This window comes from Neopsephotus bourkii, unplaced genomic scaffold, assembly GCF_033783945.1.
Source record: "Neopsephotus bourkii isolate Nb327-2 ecotype Australia unplaced genomic scaffold, CSIRO-AGI_Nbou_v1 NB_384, whole genome shotgun sequence".
NCBI classification, from domain to species: domain Eukaryota; kingdom Metazoa; phylum Chordata; class Aves; order Psittaciformes; family Psittacidae; genus Neopsephotus; species Neopsephotus bourkii.
In genome coordinates, this window is record NW_026900889.1 from 713797 (window position 1) to 737500 (window position 23704).

The window sequence follows — 23704 nt, forward strand, 5'->3', positions numbered from 1 at the left end:
CCAGCTCCAGCCCCTGCCACAGGCAGGGACCCCTTCCACTGGAGCAGCTTGCTCCAAGCCCCTGTGTCCAACCTGGCCTTGAGCACTGCCAGGGATGGGGCAGCCACAGCTTCTCTGGGCACCCTGTGCCAGCGCCTCAGCACCCTCACAGGGAAGAGCTTCTGCCTAAGAGCTCAGCTCAGTCTCCCCTCGGGCAGGTTCAAGCCATTCCCCTTGGCCTGTCCCTACAGGCCCTTGTAAACCTCTCATTTAGGAGTCTCCCATGGGACCATTTGTGGGTGAAAGCTGCCCGCTCAGAGGCAGCTGGTTCATGCTGTACCTCGCTTTCTAACACACTGGCACTGTAACAACCGATACCAACCAGAACACAAGAGCCTGCAGCTCATGTGCCCCGGGAGCAGCAGAAACCTCCACCTAGTTTGAAGAGTCACAACCTTGCACTGCTTGAACAACTGAAGAGGCTTTTATTTACACACAGTAAAAATACAAACAGAGCAGTCAGTGCTTGCACATTTAACCGTGGTTACTGCACACTGGTCCAGCTGTTGGCTACTTGAGATGTATCAGCACTTCGTTATAAAGAAAGGCTGAAGGCTCAGGGCTGCTGTGGCAGCCACGCGCCTACTGCATCACTAATACACACCTCAGCCTCAGCTGCTATAACTACAACATGTGGGAGGCCAGTTTTAAACCTAGGGAAGGACAATGCTAAGCTTTAGCTAACGCAGCCAGAGCAGGCACATCATTTTCAGTCAGTTGTCTGGTACTGGGTCAGGTACATGCAGTATCAGCTGCTCCCAGCAAGAATTACTCCTGCCCTGTTCAGTGTCAGAAATGGAATGTGCACTCTTTCCAGGAAGTCTGAATCTCCCCCTTAGGTTTAATGATGCAGAAAAGCACCAAAGAGCTTCCTGCAAATATACACACTGGGGAATAAATGGGGATATTTGCAGTATTCTCTCACCCACCTCTGCTTCCTGCTTTTAGTTACCCTATTTCTGCTGTGCTGAGCTCTGTGAGTGACATGGAGTGAATCCTCTTCCCAAAGCCCTTCGGCTCTTTATGGTCTGCAATGCTCAGGAAGTAGAGCATGCACTGGCCACATGAATGACAACCGTGCGTGACAGGCGAGAGCTTCAAGAGCTAAAAGCTATGAAGTGTCCTGTCAGGCAGGGCATGGAGAGACAGGTTTCAGTGTCAGCCAAAAGTCCTAAAGCCAGTCCCCAGGTAATGAACAGTGAATCTCAGTTCACGGGGAGAAAAGGCAGAGGGCATCCACCCCAACTCAGCTCCACAGAGCAGCACCTATTTTGCCAATGGAAAGCACTGGATCTGTGAGCCTTGTAAGGAACTGCCCCAACACACCCACCACCCACACAGTCCTTCTGCTCCAGGATGCTCACTGCTTCTAGCCTTGTTCCCCAGCTGCACTGAGGAGATGCGGCCCCAAAGGGAGCTGTATCAGCTTTCCCAACTGGCACAATTCAGACAATATGGAATGAATGACACCCAAATGAGCACACAAAGGTTAAACCATGGGATACAGCAGCTTTCAGGAAGGGCTGCTTGGCCAGACCGTCAGCGCTGAGGAACACTCATAGAGTTCTCAGAACAGTGAGGGCTGAGGCCTGGTCTCACTTAACAACCCCCCTCCCTGCCCCCAGAACGCTTCCAAGTGCCTCTACTGGTCTGAGACATGAAATAGGCTGCTAGACTTGCGTGAGCGGCAGGAACTTCTGGTAATAGCTCTTTGTAACATCAATCATGAGCTCCTGGGTACATTCCGGGAGTTCCCCAGAGAAGAGCCCTGGAAGAGGAACAAGAGTGTGAGCATCAGTGTTCTTGCAGGAGAAAGCAGAAAATAAGTTTGTGTTCAACATTCAATCAGCCACTTGGATTGAGTTGTAGGTAAATACAAACGGAACAGCAAAGAGCTCATCTCTGAAGTGGAGCTACTCAGTATGTTCACACTGTACGCCCAGGGCAGACAGGCTGCTCAGCTGGGTCCTTACAGCTCCCACTGGTCCCCACAAAGCACCATCAGAAGATAAATGATGGAGTGTGCAATTTGTGCAGGAAGGTCTCCAGCACAGACAGGTCGATGGGCAGGAACTAAACTAAACTAACAGCAGTTTAATGTACCTCCCTCCCTACTAACGTAGGAATAAGGAGCCAGTGGTCTTCTTACAGTCTGAACCACTGAACCTCCTGCAGAATCAGGAACCATGGGAGGAGGAGAACAAGTTACGATTGTTACTTTTCAGTTCACCAAGTGCCCCATATCTTCATTTCCAGGCGCTAAATGCTAATGGACAAGTCCATCACAGCAATCTCCATTTAAAACAAGAACATCCACATTATCCACACTTCGGTTCAAGTAAAGCTGGAGGGAGTGTACCTGGGCAGCCCGAGAACACTGTGAACGGTGGGACAACTGTTTCAGGAGGTAGGACTGTGTTGTCTAAGATTTTGCAGCAGTCTTTCAAAACGCACCTGCGGCCCTAAAACAGAGATTAGGGAAAGTTTATGCTTAAAACACTCTTTGATGTTGCTTATGACTGAGGAGGTACCTAAACTTCCACAAGTTTAGCTGCTAAAAGCATTCTGCATAAGGGAAAGCAGAAGTGGGGAGGGAAGAGGAGGCTGTGGAAGGAAGCTGTGCTTACAAAGCCTCAACAGTATGCCAGAGCTTAAGGAGAAGACTGGGAAATAGCACTCACAATGACACAGTTCTTGCCTATGTGGACATAGGAGCCGATCTGGGCTGCATTGACCACACAGTCCTCTTCTATGAAGACATGATCACCAATATGGAGAGGGAAAAAAGCCACCCTGCAAGAGGAGAGGTATTTGTACAACAGACAGACTGATCTGCGACACTGAGACCCCAAATCACACTGCGGAGTCTCCTGTCTCCCGCTGGACTGCCAGAGGCAGAGGTGGTGCTGAGGACAGAATGATCGTTCTCATCTCTTCCCAAAGGATGTCCTGAATGAGCAACAGGCACAGGTTGTGTGTACACAAACGTTATTCACTTTGCTATTTGAACATGTCCCATATATTTCCATATTATGGGCTGAAGGAATGCAAACCCTCAGGACAGAGCTGGAATTCTGTAGAAAACGCGGGTTTAGAGGGATGTATTTGTGCGGATTGCTGCAAGAGGAACACTGCCCTCCAAACACACACCTCAGCCAAGCCAGTGCAGCTTTTTCAGCCCATGGATCTTAACCTCAGTCTCTCCCAAAGGAAAGGGACCTCTTACCCTTTGCTGAACTTCTTGAAGGGTGGCCTGATGACACTGCGGCTTTTCACCACGCAGTGTCTCCCAACCCGGACATTCGCCAGGTCACCGCGGATGATGCAGTCATTCATAACTATTGTCTGCAAAAGAGAAGACACAAATGAGCTCCAGTTCCTACGCATGATACCAGTTACTGCACAGGCTCATGCAGAGGTCAGGCCGCTCCAGAGAGATTCCATTACCTTACAGACAACTCTTTCAGTCAAAAGAAAAGTGACACCAAAGCAAAGAAAGGAGGATGAAGGTCTCAGGTCAATACAAACCAACCCCAGCAGCCATTTTATGTTCCCCAAACTCTAAAGTGACTCCAGAAATTTATCTGCAACCTGCACACTGTGTGTCCGGGCAAACCATCTCATCTCTGGATGTCACTCCTTTAAGATCTAAGGGTTAATCGTGAAATGGTTTGGGTTGGAAAGGACCTTAACATGACTTGCCATGGACAGGGACATCCCACACCAGACCATGTCACTCATGACTCTGTCCAGCCTGGTCAGTGCCGAGCAGAGCCCGGTACCGTGAGGCAGCACAGCAGCAGTGACAGGGAGCCCGCGGCCTGCCCGGCCCAGCTGCAGATGAACCCCGGTGCGGCGGGGACGCGGCAGCCCGCTCCCGGTGCCTACCTTGCCGTTGAGGACGATGTTCTGGCTGCCGCACAGCACGGACTGACGGCTCACCTTGTTGCCGGACGCCTGCGGGGAGAACGGCAGGGTCAGTGCGGCCGCCTCCGGACCCCGGCACTGCTGCCAGACCCCGGTAAGCCCCTCGGTTCCCCGCTACTCCCGTTCCCGTCCCGTTCCCGTCCCGTTCCCGTTCCCGTTCCCGTTCCCGTTCCCGTCCCCGTTCCCGTCCCCGCCCCGCCCGCACCGTCTCGATGTACTCGGACTTGTTGTAGAGCATCTCACTCAGCTCCATGGCGGCTCCACTTCCGCACGGCCTCTCCCGGCTTCCGGCGCATCACGTCCTCCCGCCGCCGGCGCTTCCGGCGCGGTTGCCATGGGCACGCAGGGCCCGGCGGGGCGGCCATGGAGGAGCCGGCGGGCGGCGGGGCCCTCAGCGGCTCGCAGAGGGAGCAGGTACCGGAGCGGGGCCGGGGCGGCGGTGCGAGCCCGGTGCGAGCCCGGTGTGAGCCCGGTGTGAGCCCGGTGTGAGCCCGGTGTGTTGTGTGTTGTGTGTTGTAGCTGCGGGAGAAGCTGGCGCTGCTGCGGAGGGAGTACAGCGAGACCGTCAGCCGGCTGCGGGTGAGCGGGACGGGACGGGGCTGGGCCGGGCCGGGCGCGGGCACAGTGGCAGGAGCCCGGTGGCAGCTCCGCCGGTGTTGTGTGTGTGTGTGTGTGTGCAGCGGGCGCGGCGAGCAGAGCGAGCCAGGAGCCACGGCCGGGACGCGGCGGCGGAAGGAGCCCGGCGGGAGCCGAGCCCCGCAGGTAGGAGCCGGCGGGCGGCGGGAGCTGCTGTGAGGCCCAGTGCCCCCGCCGGGGCCGGGGCCAGGGACAGCCCAGGACAGCCCGGACCGGCCTCTATCACCCTTCCGTGCCCCGCAGCCTGCCCTGTGGGACAGGCCCCAGCTCCCCTGCCCCCAAGCCCACATGGTGGCCTCTGCCATCTCCTCTCCTCCCTCCGCACCAGGTCCAGGCTCTAAGATCCCAGTCCTTCGCTCCCCAAAATGGTTTCTAGCTTTACTGTGTGATGTCCTGCCGGGGTGGGGCTTTGCTGGGAGGACTTTACGTGTATGACATTCTTTCCCCCAGGTTCTAGAGATGCTGAACCTCCTAGTGCTGACAAACGTGAAACCTCGCAGTTACAGACTGAACCCTGCTCCGGTCTTGGCACACAGGAGCAAACATCTGGTGCATTCAAACATGTTCCCGAGGGGGGCCTGCAGGGCAGCTCACAGGCAGAAAGCATACAGGCTAGCCAGGAAATGCTGTGTGCTGGAACTGCCAGGCCTACCCCTGAGGAGAACAGACACCAAAGCTCCAGAAGCCTGCTGAGGCTGAGGAGACGGGCGAAGGCTCGGGTGTCGGGGGGATCGGTGCGTGATGTGCCTCTCAGCAACACTGGTGAAACGGTGACAAATCGAATTGCCAGCACAGGGGAGCTCCAGTCTCCAGTCTTCGGGCAAAGCAGTGCCTCAGCCACTGAGGAAACGGCTCCAAGAGCAGCAGGACCAGCACTTGTGCAGAGAGAAGAGAACGTTTTCACTCCTCCCAGTGCAGCATCAGGAGTCACACAAGACTCTGTGCCTCCAGGAGCACCTGAGCTCTTCCCATGTGCACTGCAGGACAGCAGCAGTGTCTGGCAGCCCGGGTCCCCGGGTGCTGTGCCATCATCTGACAACCCTGAGCCTGCATGGCTATGTTCAGAGAACAGAGACTCTGCTCTAGTTGACATCAGTGCTGATGGAGGAAAGGAATCCCCCAGTATAATCAGCCAAACGGTTGGTGAGAGTATGTGTGAAGATCGGGGGGAATTACATAGGCTCTTGGATTTAATGTCAGAAAATGAGGCATTGTCTCCTGATGGAAATAAGACTGTAAGTAACGAGAGCAAAAGCCATGAGGGGAATCAGAGTGACGCTGGTAGCTTAGATCCCTTTCCAGCAGATCTTGCTCTGGACGGTGTTGAGGAACTGCTGGAGAACCAACAGCTTGAAACTCAGTCAAGACTTTCTCCTCTGGCAAACGTGGCAGCCCCTGGAAGCGCCCTGAGCTCGTGCACGGTGATTGAAGGGCTTCTCTTCCCGGTTGAATACTACGTCAGGACAACTCGGCGCATGTCCAGCTCCCAGAGGAAGGTGGACCTCGATGCCGTCATCCTCAGCCAGCTGAGCAGGAGCAAGAAGGGTCAGCGAAGTAAGTGCAAGCTCGGAGATGCGAATTCGGATCAGCCCTCCCAAGAAAGAGCTGAAGATGATGTGGGGTCAGGGACAGTGCCGCTCCCTTGCCTTGGGGCAGAAGATGATCCAGCAAATACAGGTAGTCCTCAGAGATCTCTTCCTGCCTCCAGTGGTAGCAGCACTTCCCTTGGATCTGTTTCCCAGAGCAGTATCACCAGCACAGGGCAAGCTCGGAGACAATCACAGAGGAAGCAGAAGGGAAGAAGAAAGCCTGCCAGCACCCCCCCAGTGCGTCTGGTGTCACCAGAGCTCATCGAGAGCTTGGATCTCACAGTGGCGAGGGAAGGCAGCAGTCTGCTGTCGAATGAGTGTCAGAGCCAAAAGGGAAACTGTGGTGGGGGTCTTGAAAAGCCACCTTCAGATGAGAGAAGGTTCTCTGCTGCTGCAGCTCTTGGAGCTACAGAGACAGGAGGGTCTGGTGCTGTACAGCCGAGGAGTGTGGATCCTGCTCCGGTGGGGAGCCAAGTGCTTGACAAGTGCCTTAAGACTCTGTTAGAACAGCCTCAAAGTCTACTTCAAGACAATGATTCTCTGCACCTGGGGAATGGAGCTTCTCCCATCCACACAGGAGACCTGGAAACCAAGTTCCCTGTGTGCCAGGCTGATGGAGAGCCAGCAGAGCCTGTGGGGAATGAGCAGGTACCCGGAGCCTACAGGGCTGAGCTGCTCCCGGTGATTAACTTCCCCCTGCGCCGCTCTCTGCGTTGTGCTGCGAGGCAGAGAGCAGGAGGGCACCTGGCAAAAGGTCCTGAGGGTCCTGAGGCTCTTGCTCCTCTTGGCCTCCCTGCTGTGGACCTCAATACTTGTGGCTCTCTCTTCTCCTTCCGCAGCCTCCAGTGGCTGGCCCCCAGGCTGGGTATCAGGGACTTCCACTTACCTGATGAGGAGTTTGGACGACTAAAACATGAGAAACTAGAATCTTCCCCTGTGAATGACTTGGAAGTTTTTGTTCCTAGTGTGTTTGGAGATGGGGTGGCTGCAGAGGACACACAGGATGCACAAATGACTCCAGAAGAAAGATGTCTCAGAAGTGATTTGATTTCACCTTTCAAAACTGGGTTGCCCAAGTCACCTCACGCAGAAAGCCCAGCTTCCAAGAAGGAGCTTTCCACCCACGAATTGCTCCTTACTCCCATGGGGACTGTCTTAGCTGCTGCTCCCACTCAGCCAGGGTCCCAGACTTCCTCATGTGTGTTCCCTCTCGTGGGTGCAACCCCGGCTGTGTTACCCTCAGTACACAGTGAGGTGTCCCCCGACACACCTTCCATCCCTCCCAGCCTGCATCCCTCCAACAGAGCATCTGCGTGGGGTGTGCAGGAGGGAGGATGCAAAGACTCTGCCATTCCACTGCACTTGGACCCTTGTGGTGCAGGATCTGCTGAGCAAGAGGAAGAACAAGGTACGGTGTTTCCTGTAGAAGTGGAAAGAGGTCCCAATAATAAATGTGATGAGGCTGAGGCCTTGGAGGAGCACCAGCACTCAGAGGGCAAACAGCAGGGATCCGGCAGAGCTTCTCCTGAGCAGGTAACAAGCTGGGCCTCTGCCCATGGTGCTAACCCAGTGGGTATGTGGGCAAATCCCCTTTCCAGGTGTCTCACCTGGCTTCAGGGGAAAGACCTATTTGCTGCTAGCCCTGCATGCTGTCTTTTAGCTGACTTATTGCATGTTTGGGTCTCATCTGTTGCCTAAGGTCTTTTGACCTCAAGAGCAAATTCTTTAACGTCCTGCTTGATTTGAACAAAGTTTCTGGTACCCACAAAGTGTTATCCACCTCAAGGAACATTTTCAGCTAGGATTTGGTAAAGGAGATGAAATGACTCGTATGTGGGATGGATACTGAGAGAATGACTTGTTTCTGGAGGCTGAGATGCAAAGTGATGGTAAGAGAGAATTTTCAGGTGAAGCCTGGAAACTTGGCTGGGATTTCTGAGTTTTCAAAGACATGCAGGTACAAAAAGAGGTTCTCCTCCCTTGGCTCTCCAGCAACAGGGTGAATTCACACTTCTGCCTCGTTCTTGCAGGTGCTGAATCTAATTTCACAGTTGAATTATCTTCATTCTTTACTTGTCTGTGCAGGAAAAAGCTGTAGCAGAAGAGTTGATTCCAGTACTTCCTGATGGCCTGAGAGAAGAGAGCTTGCAGCTTCTATCAAAGCTGAAGGTGGGATAACATCAGATAATTGTTACTGAGTCAGTGGCAGCTCTGTAATAGTGAGCTTAACAAAAATGAAATAAAACCTGCAGAATGGGTAGGTGCACAAAGTAGATTGCTGTCTAATTGATCAGTTGTGTCTCATGGTAAAGCCTCCAGAGGGGTTAGATTGCTCTTCAGCTCCTTCTGACTGATGATTTCAGAGTTTGGGTCTGAATAATGAATTCTAAACACATGCAAGTGCCTTAAGGAACAGCTGCTGCATTTTACTTTGGCCCGAGGTAAGATGATCTCAGCCTTTGTACCCCTGTTGCCTGCCCTGTGGCTCCAGTAGCCTCCTGTCACCTTTTGGGCACTAACTAACCCCGTAAGTCTTGTCTGAGCTCAGGCCCCTGCTGGGTCCCTGTCTTTTCAAATGACAGGTGACTTCTGTGAAGTGAGGCAGTGTATTTGCTCTGAGGATGAAACCCACCAAGCACGTTCTCCTGGGTGCCTCACTGGCACTTTGTTCAAAATTAAACATCATAAGCGTAAAGTTTCAGCCTCAGACTCTCCCCACACTGCATGTGAAGCATTGTCCTCAGGCTGTCCCTCCAGGTTAGATAACCACATCAGGCAGAAGAAAACCAGCCCTGTTTTCTTTTGGGCAGGATTGTCCGAGTTCCTGCGCCGTGGATGTGAGCACCATGTGGTGGGAAGCAGCTGGCTGCAGAGAGCTCTGTGTGGTGACAGCCTGTGAGAGCTCTGTCTCCCTCTGGAAACCCCTGGGGCCCGACCACTGGGAAAAGGGCTACACTTGGCAGCTTGGAGAGGTACCAACACAGTCCTTAGTTCTAGAGATCAGGGCAACTTTGTTGTCCCACATGTTAGTTCCCAAGAAACAAGGAGCTTGTACTGTTGGGTGCAGGGGAAGTTCTTTAGGTGGCATAGATTTGTTCATTCCACTTAGCAGCAGAGGAGAATGATTTGCAGTGCTGATGGAGGAGGCCAGTAGCTTGTATGGTCCCGTGTTATCTGCTGGAGTTTGGTTCTTGTACTGAATGGTGACTGCACTTCAGCCACCGGCTCATGTGTTCTCCCCTTACGCTCCCTGGAGATGCTTTTTGTCACTTACATCAACAGAGGTTGTTTAATCAGGCAAACAGCCCAGAGTTCAGCTGTTAATCTAAGTGTGCTTCCTCAGAAGGGAAAATCACATCTGCTCTGTGTCATTTTAATGAATCACTCTAGAAAATGGCATTGAAGTCAAAGGGACATTGTGGGTGACACTGAATCCTTGCTTTGCTGTCCTAGATTCCTGTAATACAGATCGTTCCTCTGCCAGACTCCTGCAATCTCGTGTGTGTAGCACTGGGAGACCTGGAGATTGGAGAAATAAGGTTTTGTATTTATTTCTTACCAGCCCTTTGCACCCCGAACAGCCACAGCTTAACTCTCCTCTGGTGTGGCAGCAGAAGTGATCCCTTACTAATGTGTCGCTTTCTCAGTTGCTTCAACACTTGGAAAATAGAAGAGGTTTCTATAAATCGGTTATAAAGAGCTGCTTATCCATCCCCAGAGGTGTTTAAACATGCTCATTTTTATATGCTATGGCATGTTTGAGTTCTGCTTCTCCTTCTCATGAGATGTGACTTTCTCTTAATTTAGGCTCCTGCTTTATTCATCTGAGACTGACTCGTTCAAGCAATCAGTAGTGAGAACTGGAACCATAAAAGCTGTTCTTGGGCTGAAGGACAGGAGGCTGGTCAGCAGCAGTAGGGCTGTGCAAGAGCAGCACGTGGAAATAGTGTCTTTTTCAGAGACAGGAAGGTGAGTGCTGGGTTTGGGGTGCTCTATGGGGCTGGTGGAGGAGGAGTGAGGCTATGTCTTGGGTGTAGAAGAGTGTTGGGTTCCTCGCCTTTCTGGAGATGTGCTGAGCACAGAACACACACTGTTTTAACTGCCCCTTCTCACTTGTTAATCTGCTGTCCAGGAGCAGGGATGGACAGACTCTGATGCCTCCTGAAGAGACTGTTTCAGCTTTTGCTGAAGTGGAAGGAATGAGGGACGCGCTGGTTGGCATCACTGCAGTGAACAGCATTGTCATTTGGTCAGTGATTCCTTTGCTGTTAACTGGTTTAGCTCACGGATGTGTGTGGTAACAGTTGGCTGCAGGATAGTGTAGGGGTGTTATTTGGCTGCTGCTTTGCCTGTGAAATAGCGATTGTCAGCAGGCCTGTGGTCTGGCACTTGAACTTGTGTGCAGTGCAGTAGGTGGTGAATGAGCTGTGCAACTGTAACTCCACTTGCTTTTGCACCATATTTATTGCGTCTCTTCCTGTGATCTCACGTCTTAGTTTGGTTTATGTGGAGCCAAAGCTCTGTCCATCTTGCATAGTTGTGTTTTCCTAACTGTGATTAGGAAATAACATGTAGAGGATGGAAAGGCAGTCAGAATTTGTCTGTCCCCTGACTGCAGGAATCTGAAAACAGGCCAGCTGCTGAAGAAGATGCACATTGGCTATTCCTACCCAGCTTCCATCTGCCATCGAGCCTATTCCGACTCTGTACGTACATGAAATATGGCAATGCTGCACCGACCAACTGGGGGATTGGAGTTTCTAAAGTGGGTTGAAATACCAGCCCTATTTAGATACTCTGAAGGTATTTGCAAGGCAGATGGGTTAACCAGGAGAAGTAAGCCCCATTGGCTGCCTCAAATTCCTGGCTTTCTTCTCTGTACTGGTAAAATGAGAGTGTTGCATCAAAAGACATTCCAAAGTAGCAGCACCTTGCAGGGGGAAAGCAGAAGAGCTGTTGCCCAGCCCTGGTGCTTGGAACATCTCTTCCATTCTACACTTAGGTAACTGCTGTTGTCAGAAAATCTGTGTGATTATTATCTCTATGCACCCCAAGAGCATTAACTGTTTAACCCCAAGCTTCATACTGATGATTCCTTCCCACTTGCTTCCCCCTGTGCTGTGCTTTTTGATGCATTTTGGTGGTTGATCGAGGATTTGTTTTCAGTGGGCATTTAACTTTTTGAACAAGAATTGTCCAATAATGGTGGTTTGAGTCACACCCTCTGGAGACTTCGTTGGAATATCTGTTCCAGGGTGTTCCATGCTAGCCTGTGGCTGTTCTGAGAGCTGCAGGTTTCAGCTGTGCTGCTTTGCATGGAATCCTTGTTAAATTGTAAGCTTTTAGGGATTAAAATGAGGCCCAGAAATTTCATCCTACAGCAAGCTTAGCTTTTTCAGACAGGAAGATCAGTGCATAAATCCTTCAGGTCACTGAGCTGTCATTCTCCTGCATTGCATCAGCCCTTATCAGTCAGCAGCTGCTTTGGGTTTTATCTAGCTTGATAAGGAAAGGAAAGCATTCCTGTTTTATTCAGTACAAATAATGCATCACTGTCCACCGGGCTTTGATTATAGAGAGAATGCAGCAATTAATTGTTGGAAAATTCTCTGAGGTTTTTTCCCCTCCTGCTGTTGTTTTAAATGATGTATTTTTCCTCTGTGCATCAGGGCCTCCTGTTTGGGGTTTTGAGCCATCCACATGCCAAAGAGAGCGAGTCCTGTGGAAACCCAGCGTTCCGTGTGGTGGTGTTCAACCCCAGCACAGCCAGGAGCAGGGGGGTGATGGCCTCCTCCCTCCCACCCGGGCACACTGGAAGGCAGGTACCAGGGCTCTGGGAGCAGAGCCGTTCGTGGTGGTTTGGGGGGGATCTCTCCGTGGGCTGGGCAGTGCTGCTGGCAGGGATCCATTTGCCATCTTGCTAGTGATAAGGGGCTGCATCCGTTGTGCCCTTGGGTGTGCTCCAGGGGCTGGAGCAGGGTGAGGGTGTTGGCTGTTTCCTGCCTGCTTCCTGCACCAGCCTCTGTGCTGACCCTGGGCTCACAGCGAGGGGCTGTGCTCCTGGGGCTCTGCAGTGAGGTTTCTGTGTGCTTGTGCTTTCATCTTCCCTGCACCAGTCATTGTGGGAATGCTGGAACTGGGCTCACAGGGGAACCCCCTGAGAAGGAGATGTTCCAAACCTTTGAGCTGTCACAGAGCTGTGCTGTTAGAGAGGCTTTGCCACCTTTATTTATGCTAAGCAGCTGCGTGCATCTGGGTGACCTTTTCTTCCTCTTCTCTTCCTTTTGGAAAGAAGCTGTTTAAACCATTAGGAGATGCTGTGGTGATGTGCTCAGACACCAGCGGGTCCAAATCTCGAGTGGTTTTTGAGCGTGTTCTGTGGCTGGGGAGGGCTGCGTTGGCATCCTTTGTTCTCAGATGTGACCCATCCTGCAGCCTGGCTTCCTGCAGCCAGCTGAAGTGTCCCTGTTCATTTGTAGCTGGGACACTGGCTGGTTTCAGAAGTGATGCGCTGGTGCTTTTGCAGACGTGTGACCCTTGTGTCTGTGTCCCCAGGTACCTGGAGGGTGACGTGAGGGGTGCCTTGGCCGCAGCCGTGCTGACATCGGGCGCCGTGGCCGTGTGGGACCTGCTCCTGGGCCAGTGCACGGCCCTGCTGCCCCCGGGCCCGGCGGGAGGCTGGGCACTGGCCCGCTGGGCCATCACGGATGCCTGCACCGGTGCCTGCCTGCTGGCCGGGCGGCAGGATGGCACCGTCTGCCTCTACCGGTACCGGCAGCCTCAGCCTGGGGCGGCCTGACGCAGCACTGCGGGGAGCCTCCGGTGCCGGGCGTCTCGTGTGGCTGCGCGTGCGCCCGGGTGTGTGCGGTGCCATTAAACCACTTGGCTTTAGACCGGACTCGTGTCTGCTGCTGCACCGCGCCGTACCGGGTGGTCCTCCGGGCCGCCAGGGGGCGCGGCCGCCGCCACGGGGAGCACCCGTGTGGGCCCGCCCCGCCGCAGCGCGGCTCTCTGTGTGCCGGGAGCGGCGCGGTGCACGCTGGGAACAGGTCACCATGGCGGCCCGTGTCCTCTCGGCCTGCGCCCGCCGCCTGCTGCCCCGGGCGGGCCCGGCCGCTCCGCGCCCCGCCGCGCTCCGCTCGCTCACCCGCTGCCTCCCGCGGGCCCCAACGGCCCCGTCCGCGCTGCTGCCGCTGCCGCAGGTAAGGCCCGAGCCGGGCGGAGCGGGGCGGGCGGGGGGCGGCCGGCGCTGCCCCCGCTGCCCGGTGCCGGTGTCTCGCAGGTGCCGCGGGCGCTGCCGCCCTGCCGCCGGTTCTCCGAGCTGCCCCCCCTCACTCTGGACGACATCAAGGAGCGCGTCCTCTACGTCCTCAAGCTGTACGACAAGATCGACCCCGAGAAGGCGAGTGGGGGCCCGGGGGGGGAGCACGGGCACGGCCGCAGGCACCTGACCCAGGGTTGTTCTCCCCGTAGCTCACAGTAGAGTCCCACTTCATGAAGGACCTGGGCTTGGACAGCTTGGACCAAGTGGAGATCATCATGGCCATGGAGGACGAGTTCGGTAAGTCCGAGCTGGGCACACGGGGCTTATGGCTGATGCCTTGGTGCAGCTGCAGCACACAGGCACTGCTGCTCCTCTGCGGGCAGGAGCCGTGGCTTTTCCGTGCTGTAACTCAGAGGAAATGGAGTGGTTCTGGGTCAGGATGGGAGCTGGTCACTGGGGGCACCAGCAGCACTCAGGGGAGGTGTCTCCCCATCTGTCCATCTGCTGCTGAGCTGTAGTTCTCCCCACAGCCCCTGGGCACCTTCCCCGCATTGCTGGGCATGGGGAGGGGACAGCACAAGGGCTGATCCGGGAGCCGGTCTTGGCTCCCCCTGGGAAATCACAGCTGATCCCAGGTTTTCCTCACCAGGTTGGGTTTTTACTCTCAGTACGTGATGTTACTGGGGAAAAAAGGTGATTTTTGCCTTATCAGTGTATATTCCAAGTTGCTTTTCACTTCATTTTAGACTTCTTTATGCTTTCATGTAAAGCTCAGCCATTCTGCTTAATTTGTCACACCGGGTCACAGACATCCTGGGGTTTGGTTGTTCTCTAAACCTGGGCACACGTTTTGCTTCCAGAGCAGTTGCTGATGCTGTGTTAAATTCCCTTGGGTGCCATTGGGTGCCGTGGCAGTGAGGGCTGGGAAGAGAAGGTGCTTTTCATGGGATGTGTTTCTGAGTGGTTCTGAGCCCTTGTGCTCCCTCTCCCCAGCTGTGGCCCTGCATGAGCTGGTGGCTGTTGGGGCACTCGGCAGCAGACTCTGACCAATTTGCCCATTGTTACCTTGAGCATCCCCCTCTGGTGAAGGTGGGGGTGGCTCCAGCGAGGTGTGAGGGGCACTCGCTGCCTCCTCATCCTCTCCCTGCCCTAGCAGTGGTGCTGAGCAGGGCAAAGCTCAGTGGGAATCCCAGCCCTGTGCTGGCTCTGGCCCTGCTGTGTGTCCCTGGCCGCGCTGTCCCGGCTTCCTTTAGCCTTGCTCCTGCTTCCGCTGATCCCGGTTAAGTATGTGCTCTTTCTTTCCAGGATTTGAAATTCCCGATGGAGACGCCGAGAAGTTAATGTGTCCACAGGAGATTGTAGATTACATTGCAGATAAGAAGGATGTTTATGAGTAAAACCAGTTCTCCAGAGCTGAGTAAGTGGAATCGTGCTCCTGTGAGTGTCTTGGGGAGCAGCAGTGGGCACAGGGCAGTGTGTGACACCTGTGAGGGCACAGCACTGCAGGGCCATGGGGCAAGCAGGGGCTAGGAGGGAGCTGGCAGGGGAAGGCAGAGGTGGTTTCCCTGCGGTGTCTGCTGCTGGAGAGAGGGTGTGGAGAGTTGTGGGGCACGTGAAGCACTCGATTACCACAGCTCTTTCTGTCGATGGGTTTAACTCTGGTTGTGGAAGTCCATGGGTTTAATGGGGGGGGGGGAAAGGGGGGCACCTCCAGACACTCTGTGGCAGCTCCCAGCATTTCCTGCTGGGAAGGAAACGGGCAGGAAGGGGTGAGTGGAGCCCCTGCCCTGAGGTGCTGCCGGGGAAGTGAGGGGAAATGAGCTGCTGGCCAGGGGCCAGCGTGGCAGCAGATGGGGCCACCTTCCTGCTGGTCCTGCGGCTCCCTCTGGATCAGCTCCTCTCTGCAGGAGTCTGAGCCCCTTCCCTTGGAGCCAAGGCTTGATCCCAGCCATTCGAAAGCCCTGTGGGCTCACAGCTTGCTTCTGGTGTCCAGCTTGAGTGGGCTCTGCCTGACCCCCTGCTCTTGTGCCTGAAACCACTGGGGCTTCCCTGGTGGAATACTGAATACATGGATTTGTGTTCCTTCCCCAGGAGCTGTCTCATGGCCAGGAGCGGGCTGGGGGCAGCACAGGAGCGTGCACGCACAGGCCATGCTGCTGCTGCTTTCACCGGAACCTTGTACTTGGACGTTGTATTTAAATGTGTCTCAATCTGTGATCCTTTAAAAACGAGGACAAAAAAGGAATAAATGCACAAGACCAGGGGAGTGTTGCTGGCGTTGCCATCCCACCCTGCCACTGCGCTCACTGGGTAGTGGTGCCTGAGGGACATCTGTGGGTGTGTTAGGGGGTGAAGGCACCATCAGCTGAGCACTGGGGAGCACTTGAGGCTCAGACAGGCTCTGACCCTTTCTCCCAAAGAGCTTGTGCTGTTTATGTGTGTGTGGAAGGGGCTTGTGCCATGGTGCAGAGCTCTGGGACTCACTGCTAACGTTGTGAGCTCTTCCCACTAACTCACCTGCTGCCTGTGCAGTTCAGTTCAGTTCATCCCGGTAAAAACAAGTTGTGTTTGATGGAGGATAAAGGGGAGAGGGGTTTCCTGCTGCTCAACAACACAATCCCACCCGTGTCCCTGTGAGCCCGGCACGGGCCGCTCGCTTTAAGCCTCTCCCGAGGCAGAACAAGTTATTTCTGGACCGTGCTCAATTCTCCCCCTGTGCCAAGAAGCCCTGGGATGTGTCAGAGGCACTGCAGCCAAGTGAGCACTGCTGGTGCTCAGTGCCTTGGCCACGGAGGGGGCGCAGGGCGGGACGTGGGCCCGTGGCCACTGCACGTGGGGCCTGAGCGTGCCCCGGGTGTTCCCCGCTTCCTCACCCGGCCGAGGGACCTCAGCCAAAGGGTTTCGCTTTCATTGTGTGCGAGGCTGCTCCATTGCTCCTTCACCCAAACGCATCCTGACGCCTCTCCTGAGCAGGCTGTGGCCAGAGTCGGGGGCAGTTTTGGACACCACGTCCATGGTGGTTTTCCCCAGTGCCTGCTTGGAGATGGGAGTGATGGTGGCTGCGGAGCCATCCCTTTGTGCCCAGGTAGGTGAGTGGTGCTGGTTCTGTTGGTGGTGGTGCCCTGGGTGATTCATGGAATCCGAGACTGGTTTGTGTGGAAGGGACCTTAAAGCTCCTCCAGCTCCAACCTCTGCCACAGGCAGGGACCCCTTCCACTGGAGCAGCTTGCTCCAAGCCCCTGTGTCCAACCTGGCCTTGAACACTGCCAGGGATGGGGCAGCCACAGCTTCTCTGGGCACCCTGTGCCAGCGCCTCAGCACCCTCACAGGGAAGGGCTCTGAAGCCCTCGGTACCTTCAGGAGCCTTTGCCCCGGGGCAGCTCCCGCGGTCACAGCCCCCCCAGGGCCGGTCCCGGCGGGACCCGCGCACGGAGCCGGGCGGGGGCGGTGGGGCGGGCCCGGGCCGGGGGCTGCGGCTGCCGGCGCCTCCGCCCCTCCGCAGCGGGGACGGGCGGGGGCTTCCTGCGGCCGCCTCGGCAGCGCCATGGAGCGGCTTCGACTCCCGCTCCGGCTCCGGCTCCCGCCGCTCTTGGCCGCCGCAGGTGAGCGCAGGGTTCCTGGGGGGGGGGGATGCCGCGGCTGCGGGGTGCGCGGCGGGGCCGGTACAGGCAGCGGCTCGGGGGGGTCTGAGCCCCGCGGCGGCACCGGGGCGGCACCGGGGGGGCTGATGCGGGGGTGCCGGCGGGCAGCGGTGACACCCGGGGTGCGGGAGCCCCGGCGAGGCGGTGCCGGGGGCTCAGGGTGACCCCAGCCCCAGCGCCCGGCCCGGGCAGCGCCTGCCCTGGCCCCGGCCCTCACCGGCACGTGGGGGCTCGGCTCTGGGGTGGGTCGGGGCAGCGGGGCCGGTGCGGGAGGACCCGGTTTGGGTCCTTGAGATGAGGGCGGGGGCTTCCAGCTGGGATTGGGCTCTTCTGGAGCATCCCCTTCACCTGTGCCCGCGGGTACGGAGCGGGGCTCGGAGCCCCCTGCCCACACCTGCAGCTCCTGGGCCCGGTGCTCATTACCCATGCCCGGCACCGCTGCTCACCGCTCCTTCCCCTCTGTCCTCAGTGATCGTGGGATGCTGTGCACGGCTCTGCCCCTGTCTGAGCACCGAGATGGGCCCCGCACCCGTCACTGCCGCCTCCTGCACCCACCCGGGCACCGCGACGGGGGAGCGCTGCCCCACAGGTACCGTGAGCCCTTGGTCTGTAGCACCGTGCGCTGCCCATGGTTGTTGATGCCGAGCTGGGGGCTGTGGGGCGCTGCCCTGCCCAGTGTCCCCCCACTTTTGCCTCTGCCCATAGATCCGGAGCTCGGAGCTGACGTGGGGCAGGCACCGACACCGGAGGCCGTGGGGCGGCTGCGGACGGGGGCTGAGCTGCTGCCGTTCTCTGGGACCCCCACCGGGGCTGCCGAGACCCCCGGCCCCCAGCGGAGCCCCTCAGGCCCCTGGGCAGGCAGGGACGGAGCAGCCGCTCCCCGGCTCCCTGCGGGCAGCGAGAGCCCAGGGGGGAGCAGTGCAGGGGCCCCGGGAGCTGAGGAGCCCAACGCGGCTCCTGCCCCCGGGCACCCCCCCGGGCCTCACCCTGAGGGCAGCGCCGTGTCTGAAGGTGCCAGCGCCGCGCGTTCAGCGTCCCCCGCAGTGGTGCCCAGCTCTGCCCAGGGGCAGGGGGGGTCCCCCGGGCCCCTGCCGGGATGGAGCCCCACGGGCACAGCCCCCGTGCAGAGCCAGCGGGGCTCACACGGGCCCTCACCCCCTGAGCTGGTGATGGCGGAGGGCGCGGGGGCCACCGCCCCGCTGGGTGACCCCGGGCCCCGGCCGAGCCCCGCGGGGGCCACCGGCAGCCCAGAGCCGGGGGCAGCCGGGACATCGCCGTTCGCGGGGGGACCGCAGAGGCTGCTGACCCCCACCGGGACACCGGGGCCGGCCGGGGGCCGGGGCTCTGCCTCCCACCCGCCGCCAGTGATGGAGCTCTCACGGCAGGGTCCCGGCGCCGCCCCGCGCCCCTCTCTGCCGGCCCTGGGCGCTGACGGCCCCGTGTCCGGAGCAGCCGCGGGGACGGGCCCGGCCTCGCTGCCCGCTGCAGGCACAGAGCCCGCTCTGCCCGGCCCCGGCACCCCAGGGGCGGCATCGCCCTGCCCAGAGGGACCCCTGGGCCCGACCGCAGCGCCCTCAGGAGCACCCGGCACGGAGGGTGCCGCTGGGCACGGCCACGTCCCCCTGCACCAGCCCCGGCCCCCGGGGCTGCCCCTCACTCCCATGGCCCCGGGCAGCCCGGCTCTCCCCCGAGCACCCCCAGCCCCATCGCCTGCCCCAGCCGGCGGCCCTGAGGTGCCCACAACCCCGCTGCCCTCCCCAGGGACCCGCTGGGGTGTCCTGGGGCTCAGCCCCACTGCTGGCACCCCCACAGCCCCAGGGCTCCGGCTGCCCCATGCCAGCTTTGGTGGGGATGCTACGGGGAGAACCCGGATCCTGGGGCGGGACCCGGTGGAGGGGGCCGATGCCAGGCTCTGGGCAGTGACTGCACCCCTGAGCTGGGAGCCGGGCAGCCTGGACCCCCCCTCAGCCCCTGGGACCATGCAGGCACTGGCTCCATCCCAGCCTGAGACTTCCCTGGGACCAACCTCTGCTATCGGCATCACCACCACCACCGTCACCATCACCACCACAACCACCACCACTGCCAGCCCAGCACTGCCCAGTGCTGCGGGGACCATCACCCCAGAGCCCAGCGCTGCTGTGCTGCAGAGGGATGCGGTGGGGGTGACTCATCTGCCCACCATGACGCCAGGGCCCCCGCAGCAGCCCAGCGATTCCCTGGGCCACAGTGGGGGCCCCGGGTCCCCCCCAGCTGCAGGAGACCCAGACCTGGTCCAGCCATCGAGTGACCCCAGAGGACATCCGGGTGCTGACACCCCCCGAGCGCCACCGGCTGCGACGGACAGAGCCCCCCGAGTGTTCATTGTGGAGGATCAGCGGCCACTGCTCAGAGGTGGGTCTGGGACTGGACCCCGCACAGGGGCACGGGAGGAGGAGCGGGTCCGTGTCACCCTGTCCCCATCTCCCCTCCCGCAGCCTCTGTCCTGCGCGTCCCCTGTGAGCTGGTGCTGGACATGGGGTTCAGCCCCGCGCTGCAGGACCCCACTTCCCGTGAGCACCGGGCGCTGCTGCACGGCTTCAACCGGACGGTGAGAGCGGGACGGGGCCACGGGGCTGCCCTGCCCTGTGCTCGGTGCTCCTGCCCTGCGCTGGGGCTGCCCTGCCCTGTGCTCGGTGCTCCTGCCCCGCACTGGGGCTGCCCTGCCCTGTGCTCGGTGCTCCTGCCCCGCACTGGGGCTGCCCTGCCCTGTGCTCAGTGCTCCTGCCCCGCACTGGGGCTGCCCTGCCCTGTGCTCGGTGCTCCTGCCCCGCACTGGGGCTGCCCTGCCCTGTGCTCGGTGCTCCTGCCCCGCACTGGGGCTGCCCTGCCCTGTGCTCAGTGCTCCTGCCCCGCACTGGGGCTGCCCTGCCCTGTGCTCGGTGCTCCTGCCCCGCACTGGGGCTGCCCTGCCCTGTGCTCGGTGCTCCTGCCCCGCACTGGGGCTGCCCTGCCCTGTGCTCGGTGCTCCTGCCCTGTGCTCAGTGCTCCTGCCCCGCGCTCAATGCTCCCGCACAGGTCACGCCGCTCTTCGCGCCCCTGCCCGGCTTCCTGCGGCTGGAGGTGACGCGGGTCAGGTGCGTGCCGGTGCAGCCCCTGCCATGGGGCACAGGCACACGGTGCCCTGGCGCTGGTGGGATGCGCTGGGGATGACCCCATGCATCGCGCTGGGCTCCCCGCAGGGAGGGCACCGTGGTGCTGGAGTACGAGGCGCTGTTCACGGCGGAGCGCGTGCGGGTGCCAGGGCTGGGTGCGATGCTCAGCACCGCGCTGGGCTCCGGCAGCGCCCGGCCAGGGCTGGCGATGGGCACCACGTCCATCCTGCGCCACAGGGCTCTGGGTGAGTGCAGGGGCTGCGGGGCGGGCTCGGGCCTGGCCTGGCTCCGTGCTGCCATGGTCAGACCCTGCTCCTGCAGAGCCGGATCCCTGCGCTGCGCTGTTCATGTGCCAGCCGGGCTTCGCCTGCGTGCCCGGTGCGGATGGGAACGCCACGTGCACGTCCCTCTGCCACCGCCACTACTGCAAGAACCACGGCATCTGCACCCACCCGCGGGACCGCGGCCCCCTCTGCCAGTGAGTGCCCCTGGGATCATGCTGGGGGTGATGGTGCTGCCCCCTCCCCGGCCCTGACCCCCTCTTGGTGCAGGTGCCCCGTGGGCAGCGACTTCTGGTTCATGGGGCTGCGCTGCGATCACCGGGTGACGCAGCAGGGCCTGCTGGGCATGGCTGCGGGGGTCCTGCTCAGCATCCTCCTCCTGGGCGCCGTCATCGCCGCTGTCGCCGTGCACAGGTTCAAAGTGCTGCTGATGGAGGCCAGGGCTGACCAGACCCGCAGCAGGTGGGGTGAGAGGGATGGGGTCTGGGGTGGCCATGGAGGGTGCCACCAGGCTGGGTGCGGGTGGCAGTGCCAGCGGTGCGGGTGCCAGGGATGCTCCCCATGCAGCGTGGAGGCAGGAATGGGGAGCCAGGGGCTGCAGGGCTGGGTGGGTGGTGGCTGCAGTGCTGCAGGCTGTGCCCTGCACTCACACCCTGATGGAGATGCAGGAGCCCTGCTGCTGAGCCCCAGGGCCCCCATCCCTCACCGGCCATGGAGGGAGCAGGGCTCAGCCCCTGTCCTGGCCCCGCTGCCCTCCCCGGTTCGTAACGCACCGCAGGGATTGCTCTGAGGAACCACCCGGCAGCTGTGGGGCTGCAGCCAGATGTTGAGCACTGCACGGGCCCCATCCACACCCGGGTGCGGGGCTGGGTCCTGCCCTGGGCTGCGGCAGCTGGGGGGAAACCTGTGCTCTGTGCTCCCAGTGCGGTCACTGGGGTCCTGTGTGCCCATGGGCACATGTGTATATGTCTGTGTGTGTGCATGTGCATGAATGAGTGTATGTGTGCATGTGTATGCATGTGTATATGTGCGTGTGTTTGTGTATATGTGTGCCTGTACATATGTGTGAGTGCATGTGTGTGTGCATCTACATGTGTTTGTGTGCATGTATGTGTGCATGTATGTATGTGTGTATGTGTGCATGTATGTGTGATCCTGCCCCTCTGCTCTGCTCTCGTGAGACCTCCCTTGGAGCAGTGTGTGCAGCTCTGGTGTCCTCAATGCAAAAAAGACAGGGAGCTGTTGGAACAAGTGGAGAAAAGGGCCACGAGGATGCTCAGGGGCTGGAGCAGCTCCTGTATGGAGAGAGGCTGAGAAAGTTGGGGCTGTTCAGCCTGGAGAAGAGAAGGCTGCGGGGAGACCTCAGAGCAGCCTTCCAGTACCTGAAGGGGGCCTATAGGGATGCTGGGGAGGGACTCTTCATTAGGGACTGTAGTGATAGGAGAAGGGGTGATGGGTTCAAACTGAAACAGGGGAAGTTTAGATTGGATCTAAGGAGGAAGTTCTTTACTGTGAGAGTGCTGAGGCACTGGAATGGGTGCCCAAGGAAGTTGTGAATGCTCCATCCCTGGCAGTGTTCAAGGCCAGGCTGGACGAGGCCTTGGGTGCCATGGTTTAGTGGGAGGTGTCCCTGCCCATGGCCAGAGGATTGGAACTGAATGATCTTAAGGTCCTTTCCAACCCGAACTATTCTATGATTCTATGGATGTGTGTATGTGTGCATGCACGTGTGTACGTGTGCATGTATGTGTGTATGTATGCATGCACGTGTTTATGTGTGCATGTACATGTATATGTGTGCATGTATGTGTCTGTGTGTGCATGTATATGTATATGTGTGTGTGGACATGTGTACATGTGCATGTATGTGTTTATGTGTGCATGTACGTGTATATGTGTGCATGTATGTGTCTACATGTGCATGTATGTGTATATGTGTGCATGTGTGTATGCTTGGATGTATGTGTATATGTGTGCATGTGTGTGTGCATATACGTATACATGTGTGCATATATGTATGTGTGCATGTATGTGTATATGTGTGCATGGACATGTGTCTGTGTGCATGTGTGTGTATATGTGTGCATGGACGTGTATATGTGCATGTGTGTGTGTATGCACATGTATATGTGTGCACGTGTATGTGTGCATGTATGTGTATATGTGTGCATGTATGTGCATATGTGTACGTGTGTGCATGTATGTACATGTGCATATATGTGTATGTGTGCATGTATGTGTATATGTGTGCATGTGCATGTGTATGTGTGCATGTACATGTGTATGTGTGTGTACATGTGTGCACGTATGTGTGCATATATGTGTCTGTGTGTGCATGTACATGTGTATGTGTACGTGTGTGCATGTATGTGTCTGTGTGTGCATGTACATGTGTATGTGTATGTGTGTATGTGTGTGCATGTACGTATGTGTGCATATATGTGCCTGTGTGTGCATGTCCATGTGTATGTGTGCATGTATGTGTGTATGTGTGCAAGTATGTGTATATGTGTACATGTGTGCATGTACGTATGTGTGCATATATGTCTGTGTGTGCATGTACGTGTGTAGGTGTGTACATGTACGTGTGTAGGTGTGTACATGTACGTGTGTGTGTGTGTACATGTACGTGTGTCCGTGTGTACATGTACATGTGTGTGTGTGCATGTATGTGTACGTGTGTACATGTACGTGTGTGTGTACGTACACGCGTGCACGTCGCTGTGCCCGCAGCTACCGGCGCTTCTGCCGCCTGGACGATCTCTCTGCCCAGTACTGGTCGCGGTCCCGGCTGCCCTCGGCCAGCTCCCTGGACAACCCCGCCTTCAGCCCCTCGGAGGAGCTGCTCCACCTCCAGGCCCTGGACCGCGGCTGCTGCGGCTGCCGGGAGGACTCGGGCACCGCCGCCAAGCAGCGCCCAGCGCCGGCCCGGGCCAGGTGAGGGGGGAGCAGGGCTTCAACGGGAGCTCCAACCCCGCAGCATCCTCGGGGGGGGGGGTAAGGAGCGGTTCCCGCCCCGCTGCCGTGCAGGAGCCGCGAGCGGTGGGGCCGGAGGAGGGCTCCCGTCTGCAGGAAGCGCGATGCAGTCAGCTCGGGCCCTGCGAGCTCCCGGGGGCTCAGGGCTGGGCCAGCCCAGGGGCACCCCGCAGCCCCACGGCCCGGTGCGGGGCTCACAGCCCCACAGGAGCCGTGA

General features: G+C 58.3%; 4 protein-coding genes across 4 annotated transcripts in view; 3 read left to right on the forward strand and 1 right to left on the reverse strand.

Moving 5' to 3' along the window:
- Positions 1–441: 441 nt before the first annotated feature.
- Positions 442–4323, reverse strand: DCTN5 (dynactin subunit 5). Its single transcript, XM_061349127.1, has 6 exons — positions 4172–4323; positions 3928–3996; positions 3266–3384; positions 2721–2832; positions 2399–2501; positions 442–1807 (listed from the first exon to the last, which is right to left on the reverse strand). Exons 1-6 carry the CDS (start codon positions 4217–4219, stop codon positions 1710–1712), a joined length of 549 nt encoding a protein of 182 aa, XP_061205111.1. The 5' UTR covers positions 4220–4323; the 3' UTR covers positions 442–1709.
- PALB2 (partner and localizer of BRCA2) overlaps positions 4289–23704 on the forward strand; it is a 168884-nt gene continuing 149468 nt past the window's right edge. Inside the window, exons 1-12 of the mRNA XM_061349128.1 lie at positions 4289–4380; positions 4486–4545; positions 4647–4728; positions 5053–7724; positions 8277–8360; positions 9002–9163; positions 9645–9730; positions 9999–10160; positions 10324–10440; positions 10810–10897; positions 11861–12009; positions 12747–13022. Of these exons, the coding sequence (XP_061205112.1) occupies positions 4330–4380; positions 4486–4545; positions 4647–4728; positions 5053–7724; positions 8277–8360; positions 9002–9163; positions 9645–9730; positions 9999–10160; positions 10324–10440; positions 10810–10897; positions 11861–12009; positions 12747–12990 (3957 nt within the window). The 5' untranslated portion in view covers positions 4289–4329 and the 3' untranslated portion in view covers positions 12991–13022. The remainder of the gene's footprint in view (positions 4381–4485; positions 4546–4646; positions 4729–5052; positions 7725–8276; positions 8361–9001; positions 9164–9644; positions 9731–9998; positions 10161–10323; positions 10441–10809; positions 10898–11860; positions 12010–12746; positions 13023–23704) is intronic.
- NDUFAB1 (NADH:ubiquinone oxidoreductase subunit AB1) lies at positions 13213–15716 on the forward strand. The gene is made up of 5 exons (XM_061349042.1): positions 13213–13393; positions 13474–13593; positions 13665–13752; positions 14761–14872; positions 15547–15716. Exons 1-4 carry the CDS (start codon positions 13247–13249, stop codon positions 14850–14852), a joined length of 447 nt encoding a protein of 148 aa, XP_061205026.1. The 5' UTR covers positions 13213–13246; the 3' UTR covers positions 14853–14872; positions 15547–15716.
- LOC133210025 (basic proline-rich protein-like) overlaps positions 16920–23704 on the forward strand; it is a 7739-nt gene continuing 954 nt past the window's right edge. The window contains exons 1-9 of the mRNA XM_061349052.1: positions 16920–17057; positions 17566–17685; positions 17802–19490; positions 19574–19686; positions 20154–20212; positions 20318–20475; positions 20552–20708; positions 20782–20973; positions 23245–23448. Coding sequence (XP_061205036.1) covers positions 17000–17057; positions 17566–17685; positions 17802–19490; positions 19574–19686; positions 20154–20212; positions 20318–20475; positions 20552–20708; positions 20782–20973; positions 23245–23448 — 2750 coding nt within the window. The 5' untranslated portion in view covers positions 16920–16999. The remainder of the gene's footprint in view (positions 17058–17565; positions 17686–17801; positions 19491–19573; positions 19687–20153; positions 20213–20317; positions 20476–20551; positions 20709–20781; positions 20974–23244; positions 23449–23704) is intronic.

Coding starts and splice junctions, on each gene's coding strand:
- DCTN5 (XM_061349127.1), bottom strand. CDS start 4,219: ATGGAGCTGAGTGAGATGCTCTACAACAAGTCCGAGTACATCGAGACG. Junction 3,385..3,927: donor ACATCGTCCTCAACGGCAAG/GTAGGCACCGGG, acceptor TCTCTTTTGCAG/ACAATAGTTATGAATGACTG. Junction 2,833..3,265: donor TTCAAGAAGTTCAGCAAAGG/GTAAGAGGTCCC, acceptor CTCCTCTTGCAG/GGTGGCTTTTTTCCCTCTCC.
- NDUFAB1 (XM_061349042.1), top strand. CDS start 13,247: ATGGCGGCCCGTGTCCTCTCGGCCTGCGCCCGCCGCCTGCTGCCCCGG. Junction 13,594..13,664: donor ACAAGATCGACCCCGAGAAG/GCGAGTGGGGGC, acceptor TTCTCCCCGTAG/CTCACAGTAGAGTCCCACTT. Junction 13,753..14,760: donor GGCCATGGAGGACGAGTTCG/GTAAGTCCGAGC, acceptor CTTTCTTTCCAG/GATTTGAAATTCCCGATGGA.